General features: G+C 42.9%; 1 protein-coding gene, 1 long non-coding RNA gene and 1 other non-coding gene across 5 annotated transcripts; 1 reads left to right on the forward strand and 2 right to left on the reverse strand.

Moving 5' to 3' along the window:
- Positions 1-672: 672 nt before the first annotated feature.
- Positions 673-11,201, forward strand: LOC131401385 (uncharacterized). 3 transcript variants are annotated; one of them, XR_009217665.1, is made up of 5 exons: positions 673-1,077; positions 8,644-8,735; positions 9,352-9,529; positions 9,749-9,887; positions 10,280-11,201. It is a non-coding gene; the product is annotated as an uncharacterized LOC131401385 (long non-coding RNA). The 3 variants fall into 3 exon arrangements; XR_009217666.1 differs by having other exon boundaries at positions 8,666-8,735; positions 10,280-11,200; XR_009217664.1 differs by lacking the exon at positions 8,644-8,735 and having other exon boundaries at positions 10,280-11,198.
- Positions 11,202-11,968: 767 nt separating this feature from the next.
- LOC131400592 (rhox homeobox family member 2B-like) lies at positions 11,969-18,078 on the reverse strand. The gene is made up of 4 exons (XM_058535303.1): positions 17,754-18,078; positions 17,205-17,589; positions 15,996-16,041; positions 11,969-12,468 (listed from the first exon to the last, which is right to left on the reverse strand). Exons 1-4 carry the CDS (start codon positions 17,902-17,904, stop codon positions 12,151-12,153), a joined length of 900 nt encoding a protein of 299 aa, XP_058391286.1. The 5' UTR covers positions 17,905-18,078; the 3' UTR covers positions 11,969-12,150.
- Positions 18,079-25,254: 7,176 nt separating this feature from the next.
- Positions 25,255-25,387, reverse strand: LOC131401492 (small Cajal body-specific RNA 20). Its single transcript, XR_009217694.1, has one exon. It is a non-coding gene; the product is annotated as a small Cajal body-specific RNA 20 (non-coding RNA).
- Between the last annotated feature and the right edge of the window lie 1,462 nt (positions 25,388-26,849).

Raw genomic sequence — 26,849 nt, forward strand, 5'->3', positions numbered from 1 at the left:
GACAAGGATGCAGGGAGAGCACCTTTCATGTGGGAGATTTATTTCCTGCTTTCAGGGGGAACAGAGACAAGAAAATCAGAACGCCCTTTTTGCTTTTCAAGTAACTTTAATTCAAAATAACCAATGTGCCATTGTGTGATGATTTGGGGTGGCCTGCCCTGGGCCCCAACAAAGGGAACCTTTTGGTTTAGTGCTGCCTGAGGCAAGGAGGAGGTGGTCCCTGAGCAATGATCCAGAATAATCACTTCATTTAAAAGAAGCAGGTAGACCTTGGCTTTATTCATGCTGCCTTCTTTGTGTGGAATTGCCAGAGTAGACAACGCCCACGTGCGCGCGCGCGCACACACACACACACACACACACGACACCGTACGCATGCTATATCATACAATATATGATATGCACCCAAACATGCTCAGAAAACACTGCAACACAAGCAGAATTGTCTGTGTTATTAAAACGACCTTTCCGTGAAATACACTTACGCCTTCAATTACTTCAAGTTCGAGAGGCTGAGAAAGGACATGTCTTCCTATCCACCTTGGACTTGGGGGCGGGGAGGAGGAGCTCATGCGGAACTGAGGAAGTGTACCTGTTGCCTGACCAGTTTATTTCGGTTTATTTACACCGACACACACTACTCTTCCTGTTGGCTGGACAACCCCAGCCCTGGGGAAGAGTTTTGCCGATGGACCCAAAGCTGTTTCCACGGTTACCTCAGGTCTGGGCAGTGGCACCGCAGTGGGTTCCGGGAGCCAAGGCATCCGAGATCTTCCCAAAGCGAGATCTTCCCGATCTGATAAGAAGTCGCCTCCTTCTCACGCGGCAGCAATGATTCCAGTGTCTTGCCTCGGGATGGGGGAAGCATAGCCTTTCTTTGAAGATCCCTGAGCCCAGCAAAGCTGCCGGCTCCACGCGTGGCCGCCGCTCTCGCCCAAGTTCTTCCCTCAGTCCTGAGACCTGAATGGCCTCAACCATCAGCTGTGGGGCCTCGTGTCAAAGCAGTCTGGGGCACCATCTTCACTTCTGACTCCAGGATACTTCTGTGTAAAGAGCAGTTTTTGAAACCACTTCCTGGTATGTTCCCTAATGGAGATCGTGCTATTCTTTTTCTTTGTGCATTTTAATAGTGTTGGACGCTAGAGAGAAACTGGCTGTTTTTAATTGCTAAGATCTGGCTTCACTGGTCCTCTGGCTTTGATTGTCTTATCCTATCCTACAGGATTTAGGGATGAAATGGTGCCATGACGTGGGTCATGTTTTTAGTGCTCATTTAAATTCTTACTTGCATTATCTGCATTAATTTCATTATAAAAACTTAAGTCCAAACCTAGCATATGATTTTAAGCTCTACCTGATCTTGAAATCTGGACGTTAGATCTTATTTTTCCACAGGGAAAAAATATTATCAAGCCTCCCACAATTCAAAATTTGAAATGGATTTCAGAAAGAATGAAAAATATAAAAGGATTAATTACCTAATTTTAGATTTAGCCCCTTTATACCTGAAGGCTTTTCTTCTCCATATTTATTCTGTTATCATCAGTTGCATCCAACAGGACAACAATAGGGGCCCAAACAAACAAACAAACATCTAGATTTAATGAGAGTGGGATTGGGTTGGGGCAACACCAACACGTAAAAGATGCTTAGGACGTTCAAATTGATGCCTTGTCCCACATCTTACTCCACTTGTGCCCTTTATCACAGTCCATCTACAATGATTATTTTTCCCTTATGTCATTTTCTTAGTTGCAGTAAAATTCAAATAACATAAAATTACCCATTTTAAAGTGTACAATTCAGTGGCATTTAGTACATTTACCACGTTCTGCCACCATCGCCACCATCTAGTTTCAAAGCATATTCATCACCCCAAAATGAAATCCCTTATTCGTTTAGCAGTCATACCCCATTCCTCCCTCCTCTAGTCCCTGGCCACCACTAATCTGCTTTCTGTCTCTAGGGATTTGCCTAGTCTGGATATTTAATATTCATAGACTCATAAAATATGCAACCTTTTGTGTCTGGCTGCTTTCACTTAGCATGATGTTTTCGAGGTTCATCCACATAGTAGCAGGTATTAGTACTTCATTCCTTTTTCTAGTTGAATAATGTTCCATTGTATGGCTATGCCACATTTTGTTTATCCATTTTTCAATCCATGGACATTTGGGTTATGTCCACCTTTTGGCTGTTGTGAAGAGTGCTGTTGTTTACATTTGTGTACAGTTATTTCTTTGAATTCCCATTTTTAATTCTTTTGGGTGTATATGTACAAGTGGAATTGCTGGGTCATAGGGTAATTCTATGTTTAAATTTTTGAGGAACTGCCAAATATAGCAACTGCACCATTTTACATTCCCACTAGCAATCTATGAGGGTTCCAATTTCGCCACATCCTCACCAACACTTACTGTATTCCATTTTTTTATTATTGCTGTCCTCGTGGGTGTGAGGTGGTATCTCATTGTGGTTTTGATTTGCATTTCCCTATTGACTAATGATATTGAGCATCTTTTCATGCTTGTTGGCCATTTGTACATATTCTTTGGAAAAAACATCTATGTAAATCCTTTATATTTAATATGGTGGTTTATCTATTCATTGCTGAGTTGTAAGGTTTCTTTATGTGTTCTGGAAACTAGACTCTTATCAGATATGTGATTTGTAAATATTTTATCCCATTCTGTAGGTTCTTTTCACTTTCTTAATAGTGTCCTATGATGCACAAAAGTTTTTAATTTTGATGAAGTCCAACTGATCTAATTTTTCTTTTGTTGCTTATGCTTTTGGTGTCATAGCGAAGAATCCATTGCCAAATCCAAGATCATGAGCTTTTCCCTATGTTTTGTCCTAAGAATTTTACAGTTTTAACTCTTATATTTAGGTATTTGTTTCATTGTGAGTTGATATTGGTATATCATGTAAGTTTCCAAGTTAATTTTCTTGCATATAGATATCACAGTTGTCCGTCATTCGTTGAAGAGACAATTATTTCCCAAATGAAGGGTCTTGGAACACTTATCTAAAATCAGTTGACTGTAGATGTGTGGGTTTATTTCTGGTTTCTCAATTCTATTCCATTGATCTGTGTGTCTATCCTTATTCCAGTACAATACTGATTGGATTACTGTAGCTTTATAGTAGTTTTTGAAATGTATAAATCTGGGTCCGACAACTTAGATTTTCTTTCTTTCTTCTTCTTCTTCTTTTTTTTTTTGGTGAGGAAGATTGGCCCTCGGCTAACATCTGTTGCCAATCTTCCTCTTTTTGTTGAGGGAAATAAGCCCTGAGCTAACATCTGTGCCCATGTTCTTCTATTTTTGTATATGGGACCTGCCATAGCATGGCTTGATGAGTGGCGCATAGGTCGGCACCTGGGATCCGCACCTGCAAACACTGGGCCGCAGAAAGGGAACACGTGAACTTAACCACCACACTGCTGGGCTTGCTGCTGATTTTCTTTTGAAAGATTATTTTGACTATTCAGATTCCCTTATAATTCAATAAGATTTTAGGATTTTTATTCCTTGTATATTTTGTTGAAAACTGGACATTCTCAATATTAGAATGTGGCAACTTTAGAAATCACATTTTCTCCCCTCTTCTAGGTTTGTTGTTGCTACTTGTTTGGGTTGCTGCTGTTTGCTTATTTAGTGACATTCTAAACTATTTTTATAACACCTGTGTTCTTTGTCATGTGTAACCACTGAAGTCTATGTTCCATTAGCTTTGTGGCCAGCTAGGTGTTTTGAAATAGTTACTGTAAATTCCTGGATTCAAAAGTGAAAAAGGAAAAAGAAAGAAACATAATACCCTCCCACTGTCTGGAGATTGTCTCCGTGTCATGGCACTCCTTCAATGCTTAGCCAGACTATTTACAACTCTGCCTTATCCTTTACTTCCTGCTTGCACAGAGCCTGAGAGCCATCCAGAGGTGAAAGCTTAAAGTGTTTGCAGCTGTTTCTGAGCACGTGTCTAGCACATGGCCTTCTCGATTCCTCTGTATACACGAGAGCCTTTAAAAGCCCTTATTCCTCCACATATCTCTTTTCTCAACCTTGTTCTTCCCAGGCTTTTCAGTTGTCTATTGCTTGTCCTGACGGTTGTCTCTTGCCCCAGGACGCTGTGGCCAGTACTTGTGCCTTTAAATGCTTTGGGTAAAAGCTGCCCGGGAAGCTGCCTCAGCCCACTGTTCACTCCTAGTGGGACAAAACAAAGGCAAGCCATTGTGCCAGTCCTTGAGGGAGCTGCCAGAGTGGTTTAAGACCCAGAACCACGATTCTTTGAGAATGAGGTCCATATTGCTCCCTCGCAGCAGGAGTGCAGGCTTCCATCCTCAAGGCCAACACAGGTCTGGGATGTGAGGGATGGTAGGCAGAAAAATTAAAACACCAAAGTGTGCTCTTACCACAAAGCAGCAGATTCTTTTTTCACCAAGCCTTCCCTGGCTGTTGTGAGTCTTTGACTGAATTCCAATGTCCTACAAAAGTTGATTCTGACAGTTTTTGCCAGCTCAATAGTTGCTTTGGGGGGAGAGATGGAGCCCTGGAATTCCCTACTCCACTATTTTCCATTCCCTTGTAACTTCAACCTCTCTTTGATGCTGCTTTTCCCTCTGCATACAAATATATTTAAATTTCTTCAACACTAAAAATATCCCTCTTGACCCTGCATTCTGTTGCTGGCTACTCCCCAATATCTCTCCTTCACTTTTCAGAAAAACTTTCTTCCGGAAGTAGTTTCTATATCTTTCCTCAGTTGTGATAAACAAAAATGTCTCCAGACATTCTCTAATGTGACCCAGGTGAAAACTCATTGATTGTGATTGAGATCCACTGTATAAACTCAAATTCAGAACATATTTGGATTTAACCTGTTTTCACATGTACATTTAGTGGGTTTTTTTGGTGTTTAGCTCTATGAAATTTTATCACATGTGTAAATTCATGTACCCATCACCACAATGAGGATACAGAACTTCTTTTACATGCATACAAAGAAACTTCTTGCTGTTATACAAACGATTTCTCTAAACAAGTGGCATAAAGGTGAAGAGCATGTGTAAAATTCTACCTTTGTGTAACAAAGGGCAGATACAAGAATGTATTTTTGCATTTATATTTGCCTAAATAATACATTGGGGTGATAATTGGGCATGTGTGGGGCAGGGGATGGAAGCAAGGCTTTTCAGTGAATATGTTATATTGTTGGATTTTTGAGCTATATCATTGTGTCCTAAGGGCTTGGTTGAGCTTTCTGCCTGCCTGAGACAGGCAGGCAGGCTGTCAGTTCTTTCTTTTGGCTCTCTTTGGGAATGACTCTGGATCTTGGGAAGGTAGTAACTGTGAGGACACCTCTTGGGTCCATAGAGTTGTTTAACACTGCCAGAAATATCTACTGTTTGCCTCAGCTAAAAACCTGACAAGATATCTAAAAGGATTTTTTTTAGTAGCTCTGTGGTCAAAAATTGGCCAAATTAAAAACTGCTATTCTGAGCCTGATAGGAATTTGTTCATAGGCCTTCTTCCCTCAGTTAAAATAAAACTGTGTACCCAGAGGAAAGAAGCAAATTAGGATAATTAATGTAAAATAATGTAATCGGATGGGTAGATCAAACTGTGATGTCGTTTAAGTTACAACGCAATTTCTGAGGAATTGAGAGCAACTGCCCTTACCCTACAAATCCTTGCAAAACCGAAAATGCAGCTCTAGAGGCAGTTCAGAGTCCACCCATTCCCTTTCACCAATCCCCAACCGTCTCTATTTGTCTCAAAAGGCTTGTAACCTCTCCGTGAACTCTGATTTAGACCATCCCCAATTCCTAAGACTGAAGGAAAATTCTAAATCGCAATTACCCTGAAACTCCTTTGAAAAAAGAGAAAAAACTTGCATTTTTTTCTCTCTGTCCCTTAAATTTATGAATTTTACCATGTCTTCCACATGTAAACACCTCAAAACATAACAGCCCACAGTGCCTGAGGCTAAATCTGGCTAGCTCAATCAATAAAGCCTAAGGTTAAAGAGGAAAAAAAAGGGGAAAATGTTTTGTTTTGAATGCAGGCTGCTAGAGAGGCTCTTTTGCTGCCAATCTGATTCACAGCCTCCTTGTCTAAGGCAAATATAAATCTTAAAAGTCCTCCCCACAAATATTAAAAAAAACAAAAACTGTTAAGCAGGTAATCTTAACTTGTTCCATCTGCTAGAGACACAATTATTTATAAATTAGGGAGTTTTGTATTGTACCTGATTCATGGCTGAAATTTTTAAAATAAAAGCTGCAACATCTCTCTTTGTACCCGTCTATATATATGTATGTACCTTATAGATACGGTATTTTTCTAGCTCTGGATGGTATGAGCAAAATTCATTTCTAAAGAGCTCTATTTAATTAAAGTAAACGCTTATATAAATTATTTCTAAATATAATAGAAACCAACCAAATTAACGTGATATAAAATAATCTTTGGTAAATAAAAGCTTGCTTAAGTTTCTTGGTTAATTAAAATTGGCATGCCTTTAGTGGTGTCAGCATTGGCTGTAATGGAAACATGCAGCTTTTATTCTACCTGGGTTATTAGTCAATAAGCTAATGTTATCTCTGTTATAAAATTTGCCAGCCAAAAAAAAAAATGATAACTTATGATGATGGCTAACTGCTTTAATGTCTCATGAAATTTTCATGAATAATCTAAGTACGATTGTTAAGAACATTGAATTATATAGATGCTAATAAAATAAAGGTTTTTAGGTGAAATAATTATGTTCTATGGTATATAAACTTAAAAATAACTTCCCCAAGTCTTTTTGATGGATTAAAACTTTAGAGTTTGACTAGGTAACGTTAAATGATGCAAAGTTCATTGAATATCTAGATCATCTCCAGAAAAGATAAAATAATAAAACATTAATTACTGGACAGGGGTTTATCTACTTTTGGCTTCTTATTACAGAAAAACTGAAAGATAAATTTGGGTCTATTAATAAACATGTTTGTGCTTTATGGAAAGATTGCAGTATGAAAAAATACGTTTCTAGAAAATTTAAAATGTATTCATAAATTTGCCAATCTGAAGAATATGGATATAACATACAGTTCACAATTGCTTACTTCTTAGATTTCACTAGAAATTAAAGTTTCTAAGGGTTGATAATTTTGATTAATATATATAAATAAAGCTACTCTAAATAATAAAGAAAAACTCTCTATGCAAAGAAAATAAGATGTATGTTTTTGGTAAAATAAAAAAAAGGTATGAGGAATGGAGATGCATTTTTGTTGAGAAAAATAAGAATTCTGTCTCAAAATTAGGCTGGTTATTTCTGAATAATAAAAACAATAATAAAAGAACAAGGGACAAACTAATATGGACGTAAAATGTTATAGAAGGTTTATTAAAAAAATCTTTGGAAAGGGATTTTATGTGTGGTCAGGGCTGGCTAAGATTGGAATGAATTTAATTAAGTAAATAAATTTTAATATCAAAAGTAAGCTAGCATAAAATTAAAATTCGACTTTCTCTCCCTGTTAGAAAGAAAGGGAGAGAAAGAAGAAAATCTTACCTTGTGTGGTCAAGTTAACTAAAATTAAATTGTTCTTTTAAGATTTTTGAAAAAAGAATCTTTAATATCAGCAGTGTGTTTTTAAAAAAACTGGTACTTGATTTTCTTTTCATCTCTGAAAAGAGCAAAGTATTCTTGGAATATTGGTCTGCTCCTGATGAGAGATTATGAAAGATTTTTCCTTACTCTGTTGTGTTTCATCAGAACTATTTCCTGTGCTTTATGTTAAAAGCTGAGTCTCTTCTGTTCAAAAGAGCTAAGGTTTTGCAGCTATGTAAACTTCTTAATTTGTCTTTGAAATCCTTTTGTCACTTAGGTTAAATAGATAATTAAATACTGTTTCATACTGATCTGTGATCCTATTTAGGCAAGTGTTTTAAAACTTCTTTGAAATTTTGGACGAACTTCCCAAAATGAAATTCAAAGTGAAGTCTTTTTGACCTCTAGCGAACTTTGGGATTTTTCAGAGGATCCCTGAAACATCTCAAAAGATTTGTTTCTCTCCTTATTAAAAAAGGGATATTAGAGTCTTTATTTGATAAAGAGTATTGGTAAAGCCTAAAATAATTAGGCTTATTGGATATTACATGGGAGGCATTATCAAATAAGAAATAACATTAAGCCTTCTTTATGTTGTATCTGTATCAGTGTATGTTATAAGATTTCCAGAAATTATGTGAAATTCCTGGAAGTCTAATATGTCCTGATATAAAATGTTGTCTGTTATCAAAAGTGAGGCTCGCACTAACTATCAGGAGAGTGCCTCAGCTGACTTTCATGCAAAGGCAGCAACAGCAGACTCTATAAAGGTTATGACACATGTGGATAAAGTTCATTCTGCTTCAGCAAAAAAAAAAAAAAAAAATTAACCCCTCATTATCAGACCTTTGCCATCCCAATATCCTTGTAATATGGCTACAGTCTGCTCCTGAAGCAGAGAGAAATTGAGATGGGTAAACAATGGCTGTAACTTAAAGAAACAGTGGGGCTATGGGAAACCCAGGACATCCTCTTGGTTATTCTCAGCTCCCTGGCAAACCCCATTTTTCAATTTTTACATTCCTTCACCCACTATAGGAAAAACTATTTCTGTCCCCAGAGGCCTCAGGACTCCTCCCTCTGGCTCCTTTGAGCACCTGCAGCAGGACTTCATTCAACTGCCGCTTAGTGTGAGTTGTCAATATGTTCTTGTTATTGTATTATGTATGTTTTCCAGGTGGGTTGAAGCCTTCCCTTGCCACAAAGCTGATGCCCTCACAGTGGCAAAGAACACTGTTAGAAAATGGGTTTCCCACTTAGGATATACCTTCCACAATCTCCAGTGATCGAGGCAACCACTTCTCTGGGCAAATCATATGAGCCTTAATGAAAACCTTGCAAACTTCTTGGAATTATCGCTGTTCCTATCACTCGCAATCCTCAGGCGAAGACGAGAGAACTAATAGAAAAAAAAAATTGATTCAAGCAGGACAAGAAGTAATTACATGGGACTAAAGTAGCTGATGAGGATAATTATAATTTTTATGACTTTTTTGCCTGAAATATTACTGTTTCTCTAAGCTTTTGTTTTTCCAGATTGAAGGAAACGTTTTCTTCTTTTCTCTTAAGCTATCTATGACTTGCAATAATTTGGTGAATTATACCTTTGTAAGCAGAATTGAAGCATTTCCTTTTTCTCCCTACCTGATCCCTCCAGAATTCAGAACCTCTCAGTGAGTATTCTTATTTTCATGACAATATATTTAGTTGCATAAGTTCAATAAGAATCTGTTCTCCTTGTAACAGGACGCAATTGGAAACATCGGTTATATTGCAAAGGCTTTGACCACAATCTCATATGTGAGAGAGATATGCATCGACTCAGATATGTCCAGACAGCTATAAGGAACTAAGGTTGACTTTATGGAGCCAAATAAAGCCCTTTGGAAATATCGGCTTACAGGGTTCCCAGCAACCTTCCCAGGTGAGTAAAGAAGGTCACTCCCCCCCCCCCAAAACATTAAGAAATAAAAGTAACGGGAAATTTGATAATTTGCTATGGTAAATAATGTATATTTGCCTTGCCTGTTCTTAAAATTATCATTATGGCGTCTAAATATTTGTATTCTCTCTGTTCCAACAATTTTATAAAGTCTTAACCAACGTTAAAACAAATAAACAAAAGAATGTCACTTCCTGGCAGGTGCACAAACCTCAGGATATTTTGGGATCCTCGAGAAGAGAGGAATTCATCGAAATCTATAGGTATTGCAGGCAAAATACTTGTTTTGGCTTCTGAGCCTTGAGAGGCTATTAAAAGTTCAGTCTGGAGGTTGCTCATGGTAAGCTCCAGCAAAGTAGATTTAAAAGAGCCTAGACAATCCATCACCATTCTTGTCACACTTATGTAAATAATTGGGCCACGTTTATTGAAATGAGACTTATTTTGCAAACAAATTAATCTTAATTTGGCTACCTTTGGTACAAGTAAGGGTGATTTTGGAGAGAAAAATTATGTTTCAGTAGAGACTATAGTAGACACTTGTGAATATTAGAATTTAGTGCTGTTAATTTTCCTTAAAGTTTTGTTATTTACCTAAAAACTGAACTGGATCCTAAATTCTCCTAGTTTCCTCAAACATTTGGCTACAACTTTCCAAACTAACGGTTCCAATTTTTCTACGACTTTTGACATGCAATCATTGAGAACTAAAGCTGCCCCTTTTCCCTGAAGCCCTACAGTCTGGAGCGGAACGGCTTGATATAAACTGAAGAGGTCACCACGATAGCCCGTGTTTAAACTTGTTGCTGAGGCAGCCACTCAGAAAGCTTACCTGAACACCCGATGGCGTCATCAGAGACATTTCAAACTGCAAAAGATGCTTCGACCTTGACATCTAGAAATCTTCTTGACTGGCTGTCCCCTAGCCTCAGAAACTGGTTTATAATTTGCTCCAACCATTAACCATTGTTTTTCTTTGTTTCCAAAGAAATGCCTCTTTTTAAATACCTGATTGCTTATACCACAGACCTAACTCTGGGAGCCCACCTGCACCGCTGCCTCCTGAAATGAGACCCAACTGTTTACTTGAACTGATCTATTTTCAAGACCAAAAGATTGATCCAGTGAAATAAGGGAACAATCTACCAACTCAACTTTTAATATGTGAAACTTCCAGGGAAGTTTCAGAGGAGGGAACTGTTGGGACCCAGGGCAGGCCACCCCAAAATATCCCACAATAGCCATACTGGATGTTTTGAATTAAAGTTACTTGAGAAGCAGAAAGGGAATTCTGATCCTCCTGTCTCTGTTCCCCCTGAAAGCAGGAAATAAATCTCCCACGTGAAAGGTGCTCTCCCTGCATCCTTATCACCAGAGCTAGGGAAGTCAGGGCCAAGAAGCCTGCATAGACAAACCTTGCTAATTTGCTCCCTCAAGCCTAAACTCTGCTTAAATGCCTCACTAATTACGTGCCTCAAATCTAAGTTTCTTTGTCCTGTCATTCCTCACAAATTTATTGTTTCTTTATGTATAAGATACATATACTGCCTGCCACGTTCACTCGCTGAGCATCATTTCTCTATGATCTCCAGAACGTACGTATTAAACTGGATGTTTCTCCTGTGAATCTGGTCTTGTGTCAGTTTCATTCTTAGTCCAGCCATAGAACACAAGAAGGGTAGAAAGGGGATTTTCCCCCACCCCGACACGTTTCAGTGTTGAATGAGCTGGAACCAGGGTTCTCTTAAGGATGTTGAAGGGGACAAAAGACACTTGAAGGCGTGATCTCAGCTCCCAGCTCGGGCAGGAGCTATAATATGATTTCCACTTCTGGGGGTGGGGGCCAGGAAGGGGGAGGGAGAAGAGCCTTGCTCTGGCCTTGAGGGAGTCTCGCCCTGTGTTACCTTTGAAGCAGCAGGACCCTCCTGCTAGAATGGTTTCCATCCCCTTGTCCCCTCCACAAAAGGGATGGTGGTGAACGGCAGTTGGAGAGCAGCAGGTGAAGGGCCGGCTCCCACTTCTCCATAAAGCTCTGTGAGGAGCCTCTTAGGAAGTTTCCCTTAGAGTCCTCTGTTGTGCCTGAGCTCCTCACCGAGAATGGGGCTCAGGCCTGCCTTGAAACACACTGTTCTCTCATTAGGGACTCATGCCACTCCGTCTTACACATCTACGTGGTCCCAATGGGCCAGGGTCCGGGGAGGACAGGGTGTTGGGGGAGAGGGTGGAAGGGAAGGGCTGGGTCTGTGTGAACCTGCCACGGGCACTTGGGAAACTTCTGAGATGCGCGTGGCCTACCGATGGTGACTCAGAGATATCTATGCATGAAAGGAAGCCTCCTTGGCCTTCGGTTCTAATGGCATCTTCTTAGCAATTTCCATCAAATTTACTAACCCCATGTGACACACAAAACAAATACGCAGAGAATTCACAACTTTATTGAAAACACAAAAACGTGCCCTAAGATAGTGGGTCAATGACTTCACACTTTAACACATTTAGCAGGCATTTGGTGAACTGCTCTGGATGGTGAGGGAGGCAGAATTTGAATCTGGCTCAAGAGCACTTTGAAAAAAGCACAGACACCATCCTTTAGCAAACGTGGACTACAAAAGGTCCACTGATGGTAAGGGACCAGGCCATGCCGCATGCCGACGGCAGCCACAGGGAAGGAAAGGTGGAAGAAGCCAGGGCGGAGGAGGCCAGAACAGAGGAGGAAAGGGAGACACGGGCAGCAGAGGCAGCCCCAGTGGCAGTGGCTGCCAAAGAACCCACATGCAATCCGGAGCCTGAGTCAGCATGGCACTTCTGGATCCGCCCAAGGTTATGATGACGGGGAGGCCCAGGGCCACGGGCAGCATGTTTCTGAATGTTAAGGCCCTCTGCCCGCGCCTCCACTTGGCCCTCCTATTCTTAAACCAAACCTTCAACCAGAGAGAAAAAGGGATTGCTTTAGTACATTGAGCAGTTAATGTCATGAAAAAAACACAGCAGGCAACTCTCTGTGCCCTTAAGATTTTAAACTGCACCAGGAGAAGCTATTTCCTTCTTGCGAAAATACCCTAGGAAAGTTACCACCACGGCCCCGGCTTCGGCTCCCCCTCAGTGAGCACTGCCCATGTGCCAGGCTCTGGCTTGGGGTATTGCTTCGTCTCTCTCCTCCCACCTTTAATCTTATTTTCCCCGCTCTTAGATGCAGGTGTAGCTGAGGAACTGTGCCCCGTCCCTGCTGTGATTGCTATGCCTGCTATGTCTGTGTCCTGACAGCTGACCGTCAGCTGTCCAGCTGCCACTAAGCTCAGCATGGTAAAAAGCAGGCGTCTGTTAAAGTCATACTGAGGGGAACAGCCTTCATTTCGAAAAGCCCATCTTCAGTGCACAGTAAATAATCAATAGGAGTGTGTTGGATTGTTCAACAAAGCTTTCCTTCAAGGATGACTAAAGGGTCATTCATCCTCTGAAACCACTAAATAGTTAAAAGGATGGCATTGCGAGCGAGGCTTGCTCATGAGTAGCCCAGGGAGTTTGCGGTTTGACTTCCTGGGACACGAGTATAGCTGAAACCCTGGGCACTGCCTTAATACCTTAGAGTTTAGGGGAAAGGAATGCTTAGACTAACTAACTCAATTTGGGCCCACTTTACTAAAGTCCCAAATTTACTAAATCTCTTAAAATCTTTGCCCAGCCAAGAGTTTGGAGGGAAAGAGGCATACCACTGTCACCATTGTCAATTCTGCATGCTCCAATCTGCCCCACCCTCCAAACCTTCCTGGGCTCAGGACCAGGTCAGCTCACCGTGTTCTGGCTACAGTTCCAGGACCCTGGACGGAAGCCGCTGTTGCCCGGCATGGCGGGGCCCCCTTGGCCCTGCTACTCAACCAGGAGCTCCCCTTCTCATCCCTTATTCTTAAGGCAAGAAGGTGGAACCAGTAGTTTAGGAAGATAGTCGACAACCACGTGGGTGAGGGGTCACACAATGGCTCCTCCCTGAGACTATTCACAACTAGAAATAAAACCTGTCCTTTAGACTACACTGTCCCCTCAGCATCCTAGTTAACGGAATCCCGTTGCGTTTAATACTTTTGGACATTCCCAGTCTGCAAATTTTACATGAGGCAAAGTGCCTCCTCTCTCTGCCTGTTGCCTTATTTTCACTCTCCCATCTCAGTGTTTGCCTCCTTCTGCTGCATGAATATATAGCCTAAAAAAGCCACTGTAATAGAGCTCATTTGGGGGATCCAAGTGTACCACTGGTCAGATCTGCATAAACATAACCAAAATGCAAATCGCGCTAACCGAGGTAAAGGCTGATACCAGGTCCATATTTACAATTATAGTTTCATGAAACAACTCTTACTGTGTTTGCAAAATAGGGGGGAACCTCCATGAACATTTTCTTCAGACAAATACTGTATGATTTCACGTATATGTGGAATCTAAAAACAAAAAACCAAACTCCTAGAAAAAGATCAGATTTGTGCTTAGCAGAGGCAGGGGCTGGGGGGAGTGGGAATTGGATGAAAGTGGTCAAAAGGCACAAACTTCCAGTTGTGAGATAAGTACTGGGGATGCAATGTACAACACGACTGTAGTGAACACTGCTCTGTGGTACATTCGCAAGTTGTTTAGAGAGTAAATCCTAAGAGTTCTCATCACAAGGAAAAAAACATTTCTTTTCTTTTTCTTTTTTGGTTTGTAACTGAATGAGATGACGGATGTTAATGAAACTGACCGTGGTAATCACTTCACAATATACGTAAGTCAAATTGTTCTGCTGTACACCTTAACCTACACAGTGCTGTATGTCAGTTATATCTCAAGAAAACTAGGGGAAAGTTTCTTCGGGAAATTCATGCTGCAGAGTTTGGAAATAGCAGAGAACACGCTCTCTTTTTCCTTCTTTGGTTCTTGTGGCTCCTTTTCCCTGCAGAACCACATTGAGAGAGCACTGCGCAAACCCGTGGAGGGAGGAAATCCACTCACCAAAACTTAAGTTTTTCTTTTCTTCTCAGCTTCCTTTGCCTGCTTGAGAAAGCAGGGAGGCCTGGTCCTCCCGAGCCCTGGCCAGACCTGACTGTGAGCCCAGCCCGCGGCCTTAGGGTGCCGGCCCTCAGTGGCCTGCTTTGTTGGGCTGCTTTTCTGGACGCGCCCCCACCAGGTCTGCAGCCCTTTTCCCTCACTGCACTCACACACGACCTCTGCAGCAAAGCTAATAAACCCATCCTGATTTTTCCTTTTCTCTCTTTCTTTCTTTTTTTCTTTTTCCAAATTATCCTTTGATACAACTTAGACTTTTCTATGGTCTCAAAAAATCACCTTTTGATCCATTGACCCCTAAATTAGTCATCACCAACTGAGCAAATGAAAAAGTATTTCCAGTTGACACAGGTAAGAATCCAGCCTGAACTAAGAGCCATCCCCCACTACCGACAACTCCCACACAACCCATCTCTTCACAATAGTCCCACAGAAAGGAAGAAAACATCTCTTAGGTGCTCGAAATTCCTCAAGAGAATATTCACTAATGCATTTGGTAGTTTCAACAATTTGAATGCGTGTGATATCCCCAAGGCACATGTTCGACTCTGTAATTCTTGCCTAACACTTCCACCTTTCTTTGCTCGGTGGAACTTTGTTTGGAATTGTTGTAGTTTTGTTTTTTTCGTGCTTCAGACATATTTCAAAGGTTGCAACACGCCCTCCATCTCCACCATAACTCACAATCTACTATGTTAACAATGTTTTCAGGCTGACCTATCAAAGAATTCCAGGAAATTAAAATTTAGGGCCGCCATTCTCTACATTGCTTTATCAGACACTTAAAAACAACAGCAGGAGGACCAGGCACTTGGACCTATGCTCTCGCCTCCATCAGTCTCAGCTGAACTAAACAGACATTAGTTGCTCATCTGCTGTGTTCTATGCGTGAATTGTTCCCTCACTTCCATGCCTACATATTTATAAATTCACTCCTTATAGAAAGAGCTTATGTTTGGCTTTAAGTAATTTAGTGTAATGGAATTTCTTGGTGCATTAATTTGAATAATTTCCATTTCAGACTTAACCACAATGTGACTCCAGACACAAGTGTTACCTAAAGGATACCAGTGTTAGAAGGAGTTGAACTATATACGTGTATGTGTTTGTATATATATGTAGAGAGAGAGAGAGATACGTATATATCTTTTATACAAGGAATAGTGTACTGTGATACTTTATTTTCCTTTAGGAAATCATGTTCCTTCTGGTGATGGGCAATTTCCAAAAGCTGCTGTTTACTTATCCCATTTTCCCACCCACCAAGACCCCCAAGGTCAAAACTCATTTCCCAAACATGGCAAAGGCAACAAAAACACAGAAACGAGAGAATGTGTAGGACAACGATGTCCAAGTCCTGAAGCGGGTGTTAGAACGGCTGCCCTGCCAGATTGCCTTTTTCGGATTTACTGACCTTCACCCTGGACTCAGGCACATCCATGCGTCTAGCAAGCTCCTGTCTGAGGGGAGAAAAGTGTTCAGTGTTCAGTATTGGGGGTTGCGGATTAAATTAAATCTAGGATGTTATTTCATTCTTATTTACACATCTTTCTTTCAGGGAAATGTCAGTGGCTTGTTTTAGGAACCAATTCCTACAGTAGGAAAACTCACACCATTTCAGGATTTGCAGTGAGCTTAAGTTGACAAGGCACTGAAGGAAAGCCGGGTATCAAGGGTGAAGGAGGCCCAGTTCCCAAGAACACGTGAAGTTCTAGTTCACAGGTTCTTTGAGTGTTACCAACTTCAAAATGAATCAAAATCCCTGACTGAGGATATATCTCTACCAACTTTCAATCATTGGCCTTACTCATTTTATGGATTAAATTAGAACCTTAAAATAGCGTGCTCTGTCTCTCCGTCTGTCTGTCTATCTATCTATCTATCTATCTATCTATCTATCTATCTATCTATCTATCTATATCTATCCTGTATCTATCCTCTATCCATCTATCAGTGAGGAACAGGTTGCAGTACAGCCCTAGGAGATGCTTAACGATGGCACAAACTCTTTGCTGTTCCTTCTTTGGTTGTGCTTATTTTTAACTTTTTTTTACCACCCATTCCCCCACATCCCCGCCCCATCCACTATTCTCCTATATCTAGCCTGAGGCTTGCTCTAGAGACAGTTTTCTCTCAAGAACAAAACTTAAGGGCAGGCAGAAAAATCACTAATCAAGATCAATAATGTTCAAACGCAGTATTTAAAAACATAAAAATCAATGGAAAAATACTCCATGAACAAGACATTATCGAAATGTTAGGTAAAGGCCCCATCCAATCCTGCATTTGCTTCCCCCTGCCTCAGGCTACTCCGCTGTATGCCCGCCCTGGTTCCAACTGAACGTTTTTTATATTAAAGGCAGCAAAGTTTCCCGACTTGATTTATTTAAATCCTGAATGAAAATATTTACCTTCACTCCCCATAGGCATAGCCCTCGCCCCCACCCTAGAACCCAAGTGCAGGGCCGGGGGGGGGGGGGGGGCTGGCAGCCTGGACTCCCCCAGGTGGCTTTTAGTTCAGGAGGGGAGGAGAGGGACCTGTGAGAGTGCCAAAGGCCGCCCTGGACCAGCCCCACATGCTGTCTGGCTGGCAGCTGAGTGCGAACCAGAGCAATCGGCTTACCGCATCGACAAGTCGGGATACGGAGTGCGACGGAAAATGCCCTCCAGCTCCCACAGCTGCACCGGGGTGAACATGGCCCGGCGGCCCGGCTGCTGCCTGTCTCCAAGAGCAGGCAGTAGACACTCGACGGCGGCCTGCGAGGGCTGCTCGTCCTGCCCCTGCTCTCCTGGTTCTCGGCCGCTATCGCCGGCGGCCTCGCAGTTTTCCACTTCCATGGGGCTGGGAGCTCGTGCGCCAACGTCGCCGTCTTCTTTTTCTTCTCCTTCTCCTTCGTCTCCTGCCTCTTTTCCTTCTGCTGCTGCAGCTCCCTGCTCAGGCTCGGCCTGTATCCCTTTTCCCTCTTCTCCTCCCTCTCCAATAAGTGAGATCTCTACAGGTTTCGCTTCTGCAAAGGAGGAAACCCAAAGAGCAAGATCAGGGCGTTGGAGCCCAGGCTGCTGGAAGAAGGAGGTGAGGGGCTGCATCTGAGGGGTGTCCTGTCTGCTCGCCTCTCCCAGGGAACGCTCGTTTCTTGGAGTTGCCCGAAGGACCTGCCCCACCACCACTGACCATGCACTTCTTCCAGGTCCTCGTCGACTCCCACGCTGAGGATGCCGGTGACATCGTCGCTGCACTGCTGTGGAGGCTCCAGGTCCCGAGTGCTGTCGAAGAGGCTGCCGAAGAGGCTGTGCGCTTCTGCGGATTCTGCGCGGCGATCCATGGCTCAAGGCTAGAGCGGCGGCCTGCGATCTGGCTCCTCCAAGGCTCTTCTGTCTCTAGTCGGGCTGTAGCGTCTAGCCAGGCTAGAGCGTATCTGAGTGGGCGCTCTCTGTGGGCTTGCCACCGGTTGCCGGGTGTTGGTCGGCTGAGGTGCGCATGCGGCAGGGGCTTGGCCAACAAATGGGAGGGTGTGCCTGAGAGAAGGGGGCTGGTAGGGAGCATGCGTGAGAGCAGAACGTGGGACTCCACCTTGCCATTTAGCTGACTACTCCCGACTTAGTGGGGGGTCTTCTCAGAGGAAGAAGGGGCTGTGCTGGATTGTGCCAGCCGATTTGCAGAGGGTAAGCCAGAGACCTCACGCTAGCTCCGTAGACGTTGTAGAAATGTTTGGAGACTATCTCTTGGCCCAGCCCTCCGTATCCAGCAGCCAGTAGTAAGCAGGGAATAATAATCAAACTAGTATGATTAGCTAGGAGGTTGCTTGCTCTGAGTTTTTGCAACGAGGCTGAAGTCAGAGCCGGCCGTACTCCCCGGGACTCCAGGAATGGGAGCTTGGGGTTGGGGTTTGTCCGAGAGGGGGAAATTCCCCCTTCTACTCCTCTTGACTAATGATAAAATCGACACAGGACCAGATCAACAGGAGAAAAGCCAATTTAATTGGTACGTATCGGAGATCATAACAATGATGTTCTCCGAGATGGGCAAAGCAGGCTGGTCTTCTATCTTTTGACACAAAGAAACACTGAAGTTGTGAGGAAGTGTCAGGACAAAGAAACTCAGGTTTGGGGTATGTAATTAGTAAGGAATTTAAGCAGAGTCTAGGCTAGAGCTACTACTAGTAGAAGTAACAAGGGTTGTTTCCACAGGCTTCCGGGCCCTGAATTCCCTAGCTCTGGTGATCAGGATGTCTCCATCTCCTGGTGCCAGGAGAGTACCTTTCACATGGGAGATATATTTCCTGCTTTCAGGGGAACCGAGAGAGGAGGGGGCAATCCCCTTTTAGCATTGGCTGCTTCTCAAGTAACTTGAGTTCAAAACCATCAATATGCCCTTGTGGGATATTTTGGGGCAGCCTGCCCTGGGCCCCCACACTAACCTGAGTTGCTTATTCTCCCTTCGCCTTAGTTTTCTTATCTGCCAAGTGGAGATAACCATAGAACCTAACACATGGGGTTGTGGGAAGATTAATAGAGACGATTAAAAAGATCTTTATAAATGACCATACCATGTTGCCTCCCATTTCCTACTTCCACCTTTTTAGTAATTATTTTTCATGAGGGCCCATGAGAGGAGATAGAGATCCTTATCACCTGAGTGTGGGCCCTGCCGAGATGATGTTTTCTTGTGAAAATCATGTTCCTACCGGGTCTTTCTGTACGTAGACGTGCTTCAGGCAGTCGGCCTATGTTGGCTGCTGCGTATACAGGGCAGCAATGTGGGGAGGGCTGTGAAGGCCCACGTGGCCTTTGCGCTGTCGGTTCTCACAATCTGGGGAGGCAGATCGGCCCACCCCGGGGCAGGAGGCCCCACAGCATGGGGGCAGACTGCCCAGCCCCACCACTTACTTGCTCTGTGACCCTGGGCGAGTTAGCTGACCTCTCTGTGCCTCGGGTGCCACAGCTGTAAAATGGGAATCCTGATGGTACCAAACTGTGATGTTGTGAAATTTACCTGAATTAATACAAGTATAAGGCCCATGGTGAAGGCTCAGACTACTTGAGCTGATGCTGGAGTTAAGGGGTCAAGCTTGAGTGGGGTCCGTCTGGACACAGGCCCACACTGTGACTGGAGATGCCAGCCGTGGAGTGTAGCCTCTGCTCCCAAGTGGATATGAGAGTCTGTGGAGTACCACATAGCTGTGCCTGCTCATGCTGGTGACATCACGTGGCATCTCACCGTGCACCAGGGCCTGGCTAATCAACCTTACAGCCCTCCCCTGAGGAGGGGGCTGTCACTCTCTTTAGTGCCTAACCAAGGAAATGGAGCCTCAGAGAGGTTCACTGACTTTCCAGAGGTTACACGGCTCGGTGGAAGTACGTTGGGGTTCAAACCTTTGAAGACACTGTGTTCTTAGCAACCCGTTGTAGAAGCAGGTTTTGCTTTTATGGGTAATAAGGTGTCTTTTGCACCTCACAGGGTGGGTCAGACATTGGCAGAGCCTGAGCTGTGCAGGGAATCCCAGTTAAAAGAAGTGGTGTGGGGCCAGCCTGGTGGCGTAGTGGTTAAGTTTGCGTGCTCTGCTTTGATGGCCTGGGGTTCACAGGTTCGTATCCTGGGCTCATACCCCGATGCACCGCTTATAAAGCCATGCTGTGGCGGCGTCCCATATAAAGTAGACTAGGGTGGGCACAGATGTTAGCCCAGGGCCAAGCTTCCTCAGCAAAAAGAGGAGGATTGGTAACGGATGTTAGCTCAGGGCTGATCTTCCTCAAAAAAAAAAAAAGAAAAAAAGGAAAAATTGGTGTGAGCAGTCCCAGGAGGAACCCAGTGCAAGCTTGTCTCAGGGAACCCCAGCACAGCCAGGGTGCCCAGCAGAGTGAGTGCATGTAAAGTGTGACTTTGAGAGGGCGCTGGAGGGAGACCCTGAAGGTAACACTCTTGTGGGTGAGAAGTAGTTGAAAAGGTGGATTGGGGCCAAAGTTATGGAAGGAGTTAGAATGCCTGTATTTGGGCTTGGATCACTGTACAGGTTTTGGTCAGGGGCAGTGACTTAATGAAAGCAGTGTCTTAGGATGTGGAGTAGAGGGGGAGAGTGTCTAGGGTGGTACTTGGCTCCGTTCATTGCAGTGATTGGGGTGGGGCACACTGTCAAGACGTGGGGTTCCTGATGTGGAGGCCATGGTCGGCCATCAGGAAGATCGTGAGCCTCTTGGAACTTGAATGTAAAATCTGTACGTACTGTAATTTTAAGCATGTGTGCACCTTCCATCAGATAATCAAGGAGGTACATGATGGCACTAACCACCCCCCTGCAAAAATACAGAAGACCAGGGATTTGAGAAAAGAAGCCAGGCTTTGGAGTTGGAACACCTGAAGCTGGTTTCAGCGCACAGCATTGTTCTTCTGGTTTCCTCCTCATAGCAAGAACTTTGGCCCCTTGTTCTTGTCACGTGACACTGAGCAAGCCTCCTCATCTCTCTGAGCTTCAGTCTCCCAACTGTAAAATAGGGTGACTATTATTACTACTACTGTTGCTAAAATAAAGATAATCATTTCCAGAATACTTTTTCTTCCTTCCTTCCTTCCTTCCTTCCTTCCTTCCTTCCTTCCTGCCTTCCTTCCTTCTTTCCTTCCTTCCTTCCTTTCGTCTCTCTGTCTGGCTAATTTCACTTAGCATAATGTCCTCAAGATTTATCCATGTTGTTGCAAATGGCAGGATTTCCTCTTTTCTCAGGGTTGAATAATATCCCATTATATATATACCCCCAGCAATCTTCTTCTTTATCCTTTCATTCATCGATGGACACTTGCTTGGTTTTCATGTCTTGAGATTCACAGAATTCTTGTGAAGCTAGAATGAAGTATGGAAAGGTACTTTATTAATTTTAACTGAGTAAAAACATAAGGGATGATTTTTGTTATTGTCATTTGTGGTTAAGGAGTTTGACTTTTTGTTTTTAAAAATATCTTTTAGCATAAGATTTTCAAACACACACAAAAGTAGAAAGAGTACTGTAATGAACTCCCATAAAAATCATCATCCAGATTCAATATTTATCAGGATTTTGTCAAACTTGCTTCATCTATCCTTGTTTTTCATCCCTCCCTCCCTCCCTCTCTTCCTCCCTCCCTTCTTTCTTTCCTTTTATCCTCCTCCCCTCCCCACTCATTCTCCTCTTCTTCTTGTGATAATTTGAAGGAAACTCAAGACAACATGTCTTTTCATCCCTATATCTGGTGTTGGCTCCATCCTCCTATTTTCCTCCCAGCCCATGTGGCTTTCCTGAGTGACAAACTCTGAGGTAGCAAAGATCTTCCCGGAAAGGGTCTGGCATTTACTTGGTGGTCTTAGGTGCGGGTTGAGAAACAGATCAGCAACACCCTCTCCGCTCTGTCTCAAGCACTGTCTCTGGCGCAAGCTTGGACGTCTTCTCTTAATTGTGAACGCTCTTCTCTCCTGTTTTTTTCTCCTTCTTCATAGTTGTCATCCTTTTTCTCCCTATCATTTGTGTTTGTGTGGAGGGTGTGTGTAATTGTTTAATTCAGTGTCCATGTACTGTAAACAGGGGCCAAAGACGTAAGCAAGTCATGGAAAGAAAGAAAATACATGAGTTAAAAATCACATATATTCTGGAACAAGGCAAATGCCACACGTGAGTAATAAAGCAATAATATGGGATCTTAAAGAAGGTAGAAGTTACATTAAGTACAAATCTGGAAACACACTTTAAAGATGTGGACTTTAAGATGACCCTTGAAGTTTGGGTGGGAGTTTTTTTTGTGTGTGTGAGGAAGATTGGCTCTTACCTAACATGCATTGCCAATCCTCCTTCTTGCTGAGGAAGATTAGCCCTGAGCTAACATCTGTGCCCATATTCCTGTATTTTTTGTTTGTTTGTTTATAGGACGCTGCCACACATGTCTTGATGAGTGGTGCATAGGTTGGTGCCTGAGATTAGAACGTATGAACCCCAGGCCACCGAAGCGGAGCGTGCAAACTTAACCACTATAAACCAGGCCAGCCCCATGGGTAGGAGTTCTTATTGGCCTTCCCCAAATAACTACTTTCCCCTCAGTAACAAAAGTAACACATTATCATTGTGATTTATATGGAAAGTATGAAGAAGCCAAAAATGGAGGAAATTAACCTCAAATATAACCTTGTCTAACATCCAAGGGTGATAATGAAAACTATCTTTTCAGTTTTTTATCCTGTAATTTCTTTTGCAAGTACTGTATTCCACAAATGCCAAAAATGGAGGAAATTAACCTCAAATATAACCTTGTCTAACATCCAAGGGTGATAATGAAAACTATCTTTTCAGTTTTTTATCCTGTAATTTCTTTTGCAAGTAGTGTATTCCACATATTATCTGATATTTATCTATGTTATCTAACACTTCATCACAAGCATTTCCTACATTTTAAAAAATGTTTTTCTAAGCTTTGATTAAGTGATTGCATAATACGCTGTTCCAATGTGTGGGGTTTTTCCACACCACCAAGCAATTCTCCAATTCTCAGCGGACACTGACCAGGTGTCCCACAAATTTAACTCAATTCCACAGGTTAAGGGCTAGGTCCCACATGACTACCTACCCCCCACTTCAGAAGACATTTCCATGTCTATATTGTTACCTGTGCTTCTAACCAAGTGGCTCTAAATTGGAGATTTCCACAACCTGCTTCTCAGAGTCAACTAATTTGCTAGAGCAACTCACAGAACTCAGAGAAACATTTGAACATATATATATATATATATATTCAACTCCTTCTAACACTGGTACCCTTTAGGTAACACTTCTGTGTGGAGTCGAGTCACCTTGGGGTTGAGTCTGAAGTGGAAATTAATCAAATTAATGGACCAAGAAGTTCAATTATACTAAATTACTTAAAACCAAGCCCAAGCATAAGCTCTTGGCATGGGGGGTGAATTTATAAATATTTAAGCATTGGAATGAGGGAATAATTCACACATAGGCTACATCAGATGAGCAACTAATGTCTATTTAGTTCAGCTGAGATTGATGGGGAGGGTATAGCATAAGTCCAAGTGCCTCGTCCTCCCACGGTTTCTTTTTTTTTTCCACAGAAAGTGGTTTACTGCTTTTAGAAAAAAATAAGACGCTCTCAGAACTTTCTTTAGTGAAGAAAACACTTTTAGAACTTCAGAACTTTTCTAAAACTTTATTTTGTCAGCTGATGAAGTTGGCACTTCAATGTAGAAAACTTTCCAGAGGAAAGTACCTGGGCTGGATGGCACAGCTCACAATTGTGTAGACTGTCCCATTGGATGCAACTGAAGGGGAACAAAATTTGTCACCCCAAAATGTGTCTCTTTAACATGAAGATTATTTTAGGCTGATTTTTTCTTTTTTTAGGAGGATTGGCCCTGAGCTAACACCAGTTGCCAGTCTTCCTCTTTTTCTTTTTTCTCCCCAAAGCCCCAGTACAGAGCTGTATATCCTAGTTGTAGGTCCTTCTAGTTCTTCCATGTGGGACACCACCTCAGCATGGCTTGATGAGCGGTAAGTCTGCGCCCAGGATCTGAACCTCCAACCCTGGGCCGCTGAAGCGGAACGCACGCACTTAATCGCTAGGCCACCGGGCCGGAGCCTAGGCTGATTATTTTTAAGAAACAGAAGACTCAGGCAATTTTTCTTGTCACCTCCTCTTTAACTGCCTAAAAGAATTTAGACAAATGGCCTGTAACAGAAATAAAGCTATCCCCAGAGGTATTTACAAAGAATATAGGCTAAGTGTGGTGGGGGATACTTGGCAGGGCCTGGAGATCAGAGTCTTCTCCAAGTTCCTACTGTCTCTGCAAGGCATGGCAAACATTTATTTACCAAACATTTGCTTTTCCATCTCCATGTGAATTGCTTTCCTCCCTTTTGAAGTCCCAAAACCACTGCCCCCAACATCCTCTTTTGTCTTTAGCTAAAGATGGTATTTAAAGTGGTGACTTCAGCCATTGGGGAGTTACTCAGTTTTCCTGGGTTTCTCCCATGTATACATGTTATTAAATTTTGATTTTTCTCCTCTAAATCTGTCTCATGTCAATTTACCAGCTGGAAGAACCTAGAGGGGAAGAGGAAAATTTCTTCTTCCCTCACACAGCTAATTGCTTAGAAGTGGGGCTTGTGCTTGCGGCCAGTGTACTGAGTGTCTGGTCTGACTTCCTTGCCTTGATGCCTGTGGCACTTCTTCTCCAGCACCCTCTCACGGCGCTTTGTCACCAACCCTCACCTCAAAATCCTGTACAAGACCTTGTGCAGGAGACATAGCTATGGGCTGATGGATGGAGCTACCTGGCTGGCACTCAAGTTAATCCAGGCAGTGAAAAATGGTGAGCTTCCCGACAAGTTAGGTGACCTCGATGCCCCTTCTGCAACAGAAGTCCCCACTTCTGGACGCCCTCTTCCTGGTAACATTCATTGGGACGAAAGCAGTTGTTTAGTAGGAGGGCAGATAAGAGGCCCCACTCACTCAGAGGCACACCAATTTTTGGGTGTGCATACATCCTTGCCTGTGGGGCAGGCAGGAGGCCAAGCTACTTTTGGGGCACCCGAGGCTAGGATCAGCTCATGAGAGTCTGGCAGTGTCCAAGGAAAGCCAGAGGCTCCAATGCCCAGTGTGCAACTTAAGGCCCTAGCCTGATGTATACCAAATAGGGGCTCCTGGCAACTATGAATGTCTGAGGCAGGAAAACAAGGCTGCCCAGCACATGGCAGCCCCAACAATGATCTTCAAGGGCCAATCTTGGCCTCCGGACCTGGATGAGGAGAAAAGGGACGCCCCCACAGCTCCATAGAAAAAAGGCCCTCTTTTGCTGTTGTTTTTAAGTGTTTGGCAAAGCGATATAAGGAGTGGTGGCCCTAAATTATAATTTTCTGGAATTCTTTGATATGTCAGCTGGAAAATATTGCTAACATAGTAGGTTGTGAGTTATGGTGGAGATGGGAGGGGGTGTTGCAACCTTTGAAATATGTCTAAAACATGAAACAAACTAAAATACAACAATTTCAAACAAAGTTCCACCGACCAAAGAAAGGTGGAAGTATTAGGCAAGAATTACAGAGTCGAACATGTGCTTTGGGGATGTCACACACATTCAAATTGTTGAAACTACCAAATACATTAGTGAATATTCTCTTGAGGAATTTCGAGCACCTAAGAGATATTTTCTTCCTTTCTGTAGTACTATTGTGAAGAGATGGGTTGTGTGGAAGTTGTCGGTAGTGGGGGATGGCTCTTAGTTCAGGCTGGATTCTTACCTGTGTCAACTGGAAATACTTTTTCATTTGCTCAGTTGGTGATGACTAATTTAGGGGTCAATGGATCAAAAGGTGATTTTTTGAGACCATAGAAAAGTCTAAGTTGTATCAAAGGATAATTTGGAGAAAAAAAAAAGAAGAAGAAAAGAAAGAAAGAGAGAAAAGGAAAAATCAGGATGGGTTTATTAGCTTTGCTGCAGAGGTCGTGTGTGAGTGCAGTGATGGAAAAGGGCTGCAGACCTGGTTGGGGGGCGTCCAGAAAAGCAGCCCAACAAAGCAGGCCACTGAGGGCTGGCACCCTAAGGCCATGGGCTGGGCTCACAGTCAGGTCTGGCCAGGGCTCGGGAGGACCAGGCCTCTCTGCTTTCTCAAGCAGGCAAAGCAAGCTGAGAAGAAAAGAAAAACTTAAGCTTTGGTGAGTGGATTTCCTCCCTCCACGGGTTTGCGCAGTGCTCTCTCAATGGGGTTCTGCAGGGAAAAGGAGCCACAAGAACCAAAGAAGGAAAAAGAGAGCGTGTTCTCTGCTATTTCCAAACTCTGCAGCATGAATTTCCCGAAGAAATATTCCCCTAGTTTTCTTGAGATATAACTGACATACAGCACTGTGTAGGTTAAGGTGTACAGCAGAATAATTTGACTTACGTATATTGTGAAGTGATTACCACGGTCAGTTTCATTAACATCCATCATCTCATTCAGTTACAAACCAAAAAAGAAAAAGAAAAGAAATGTTTTTTTCCTTGTGATGAGAACTCTTAGGATTTACTCTCTAAACAACTTGCGAATGTACCACAGAGAAGTGTTCACTATAGTCATCATGTTGTACATTACATCCCCAGTACTTATTTATCTTATAACAGGAAGTTTGTTCCTTTTGACCACTTTCATCCAGCTCCCACTCCCCCTAGCCCCTGCCTCTGCTAAGCGCAAATCTGATCTTTTTCTAGAAGTTTGGTTTTTTGTTTTTAGATTCCACATATAAGTGAGATCATACAGTATTTGTCTGAAG

The sequence above is a fragment of the Diceros bicornis genome, chromosome X (genome assembly GCF_020826845.1).
Source record: "Diceros bicornis minor isolate mBicDic1 chromosome X, mDicBic1.mat.cur, whole genome shotgun sequence".
NCBI lineage: Eukaryota > Metazoa > Chordata > Mammalia > Perissodactyla > Rhinocerotidae > Diceros > Diceros bicornis.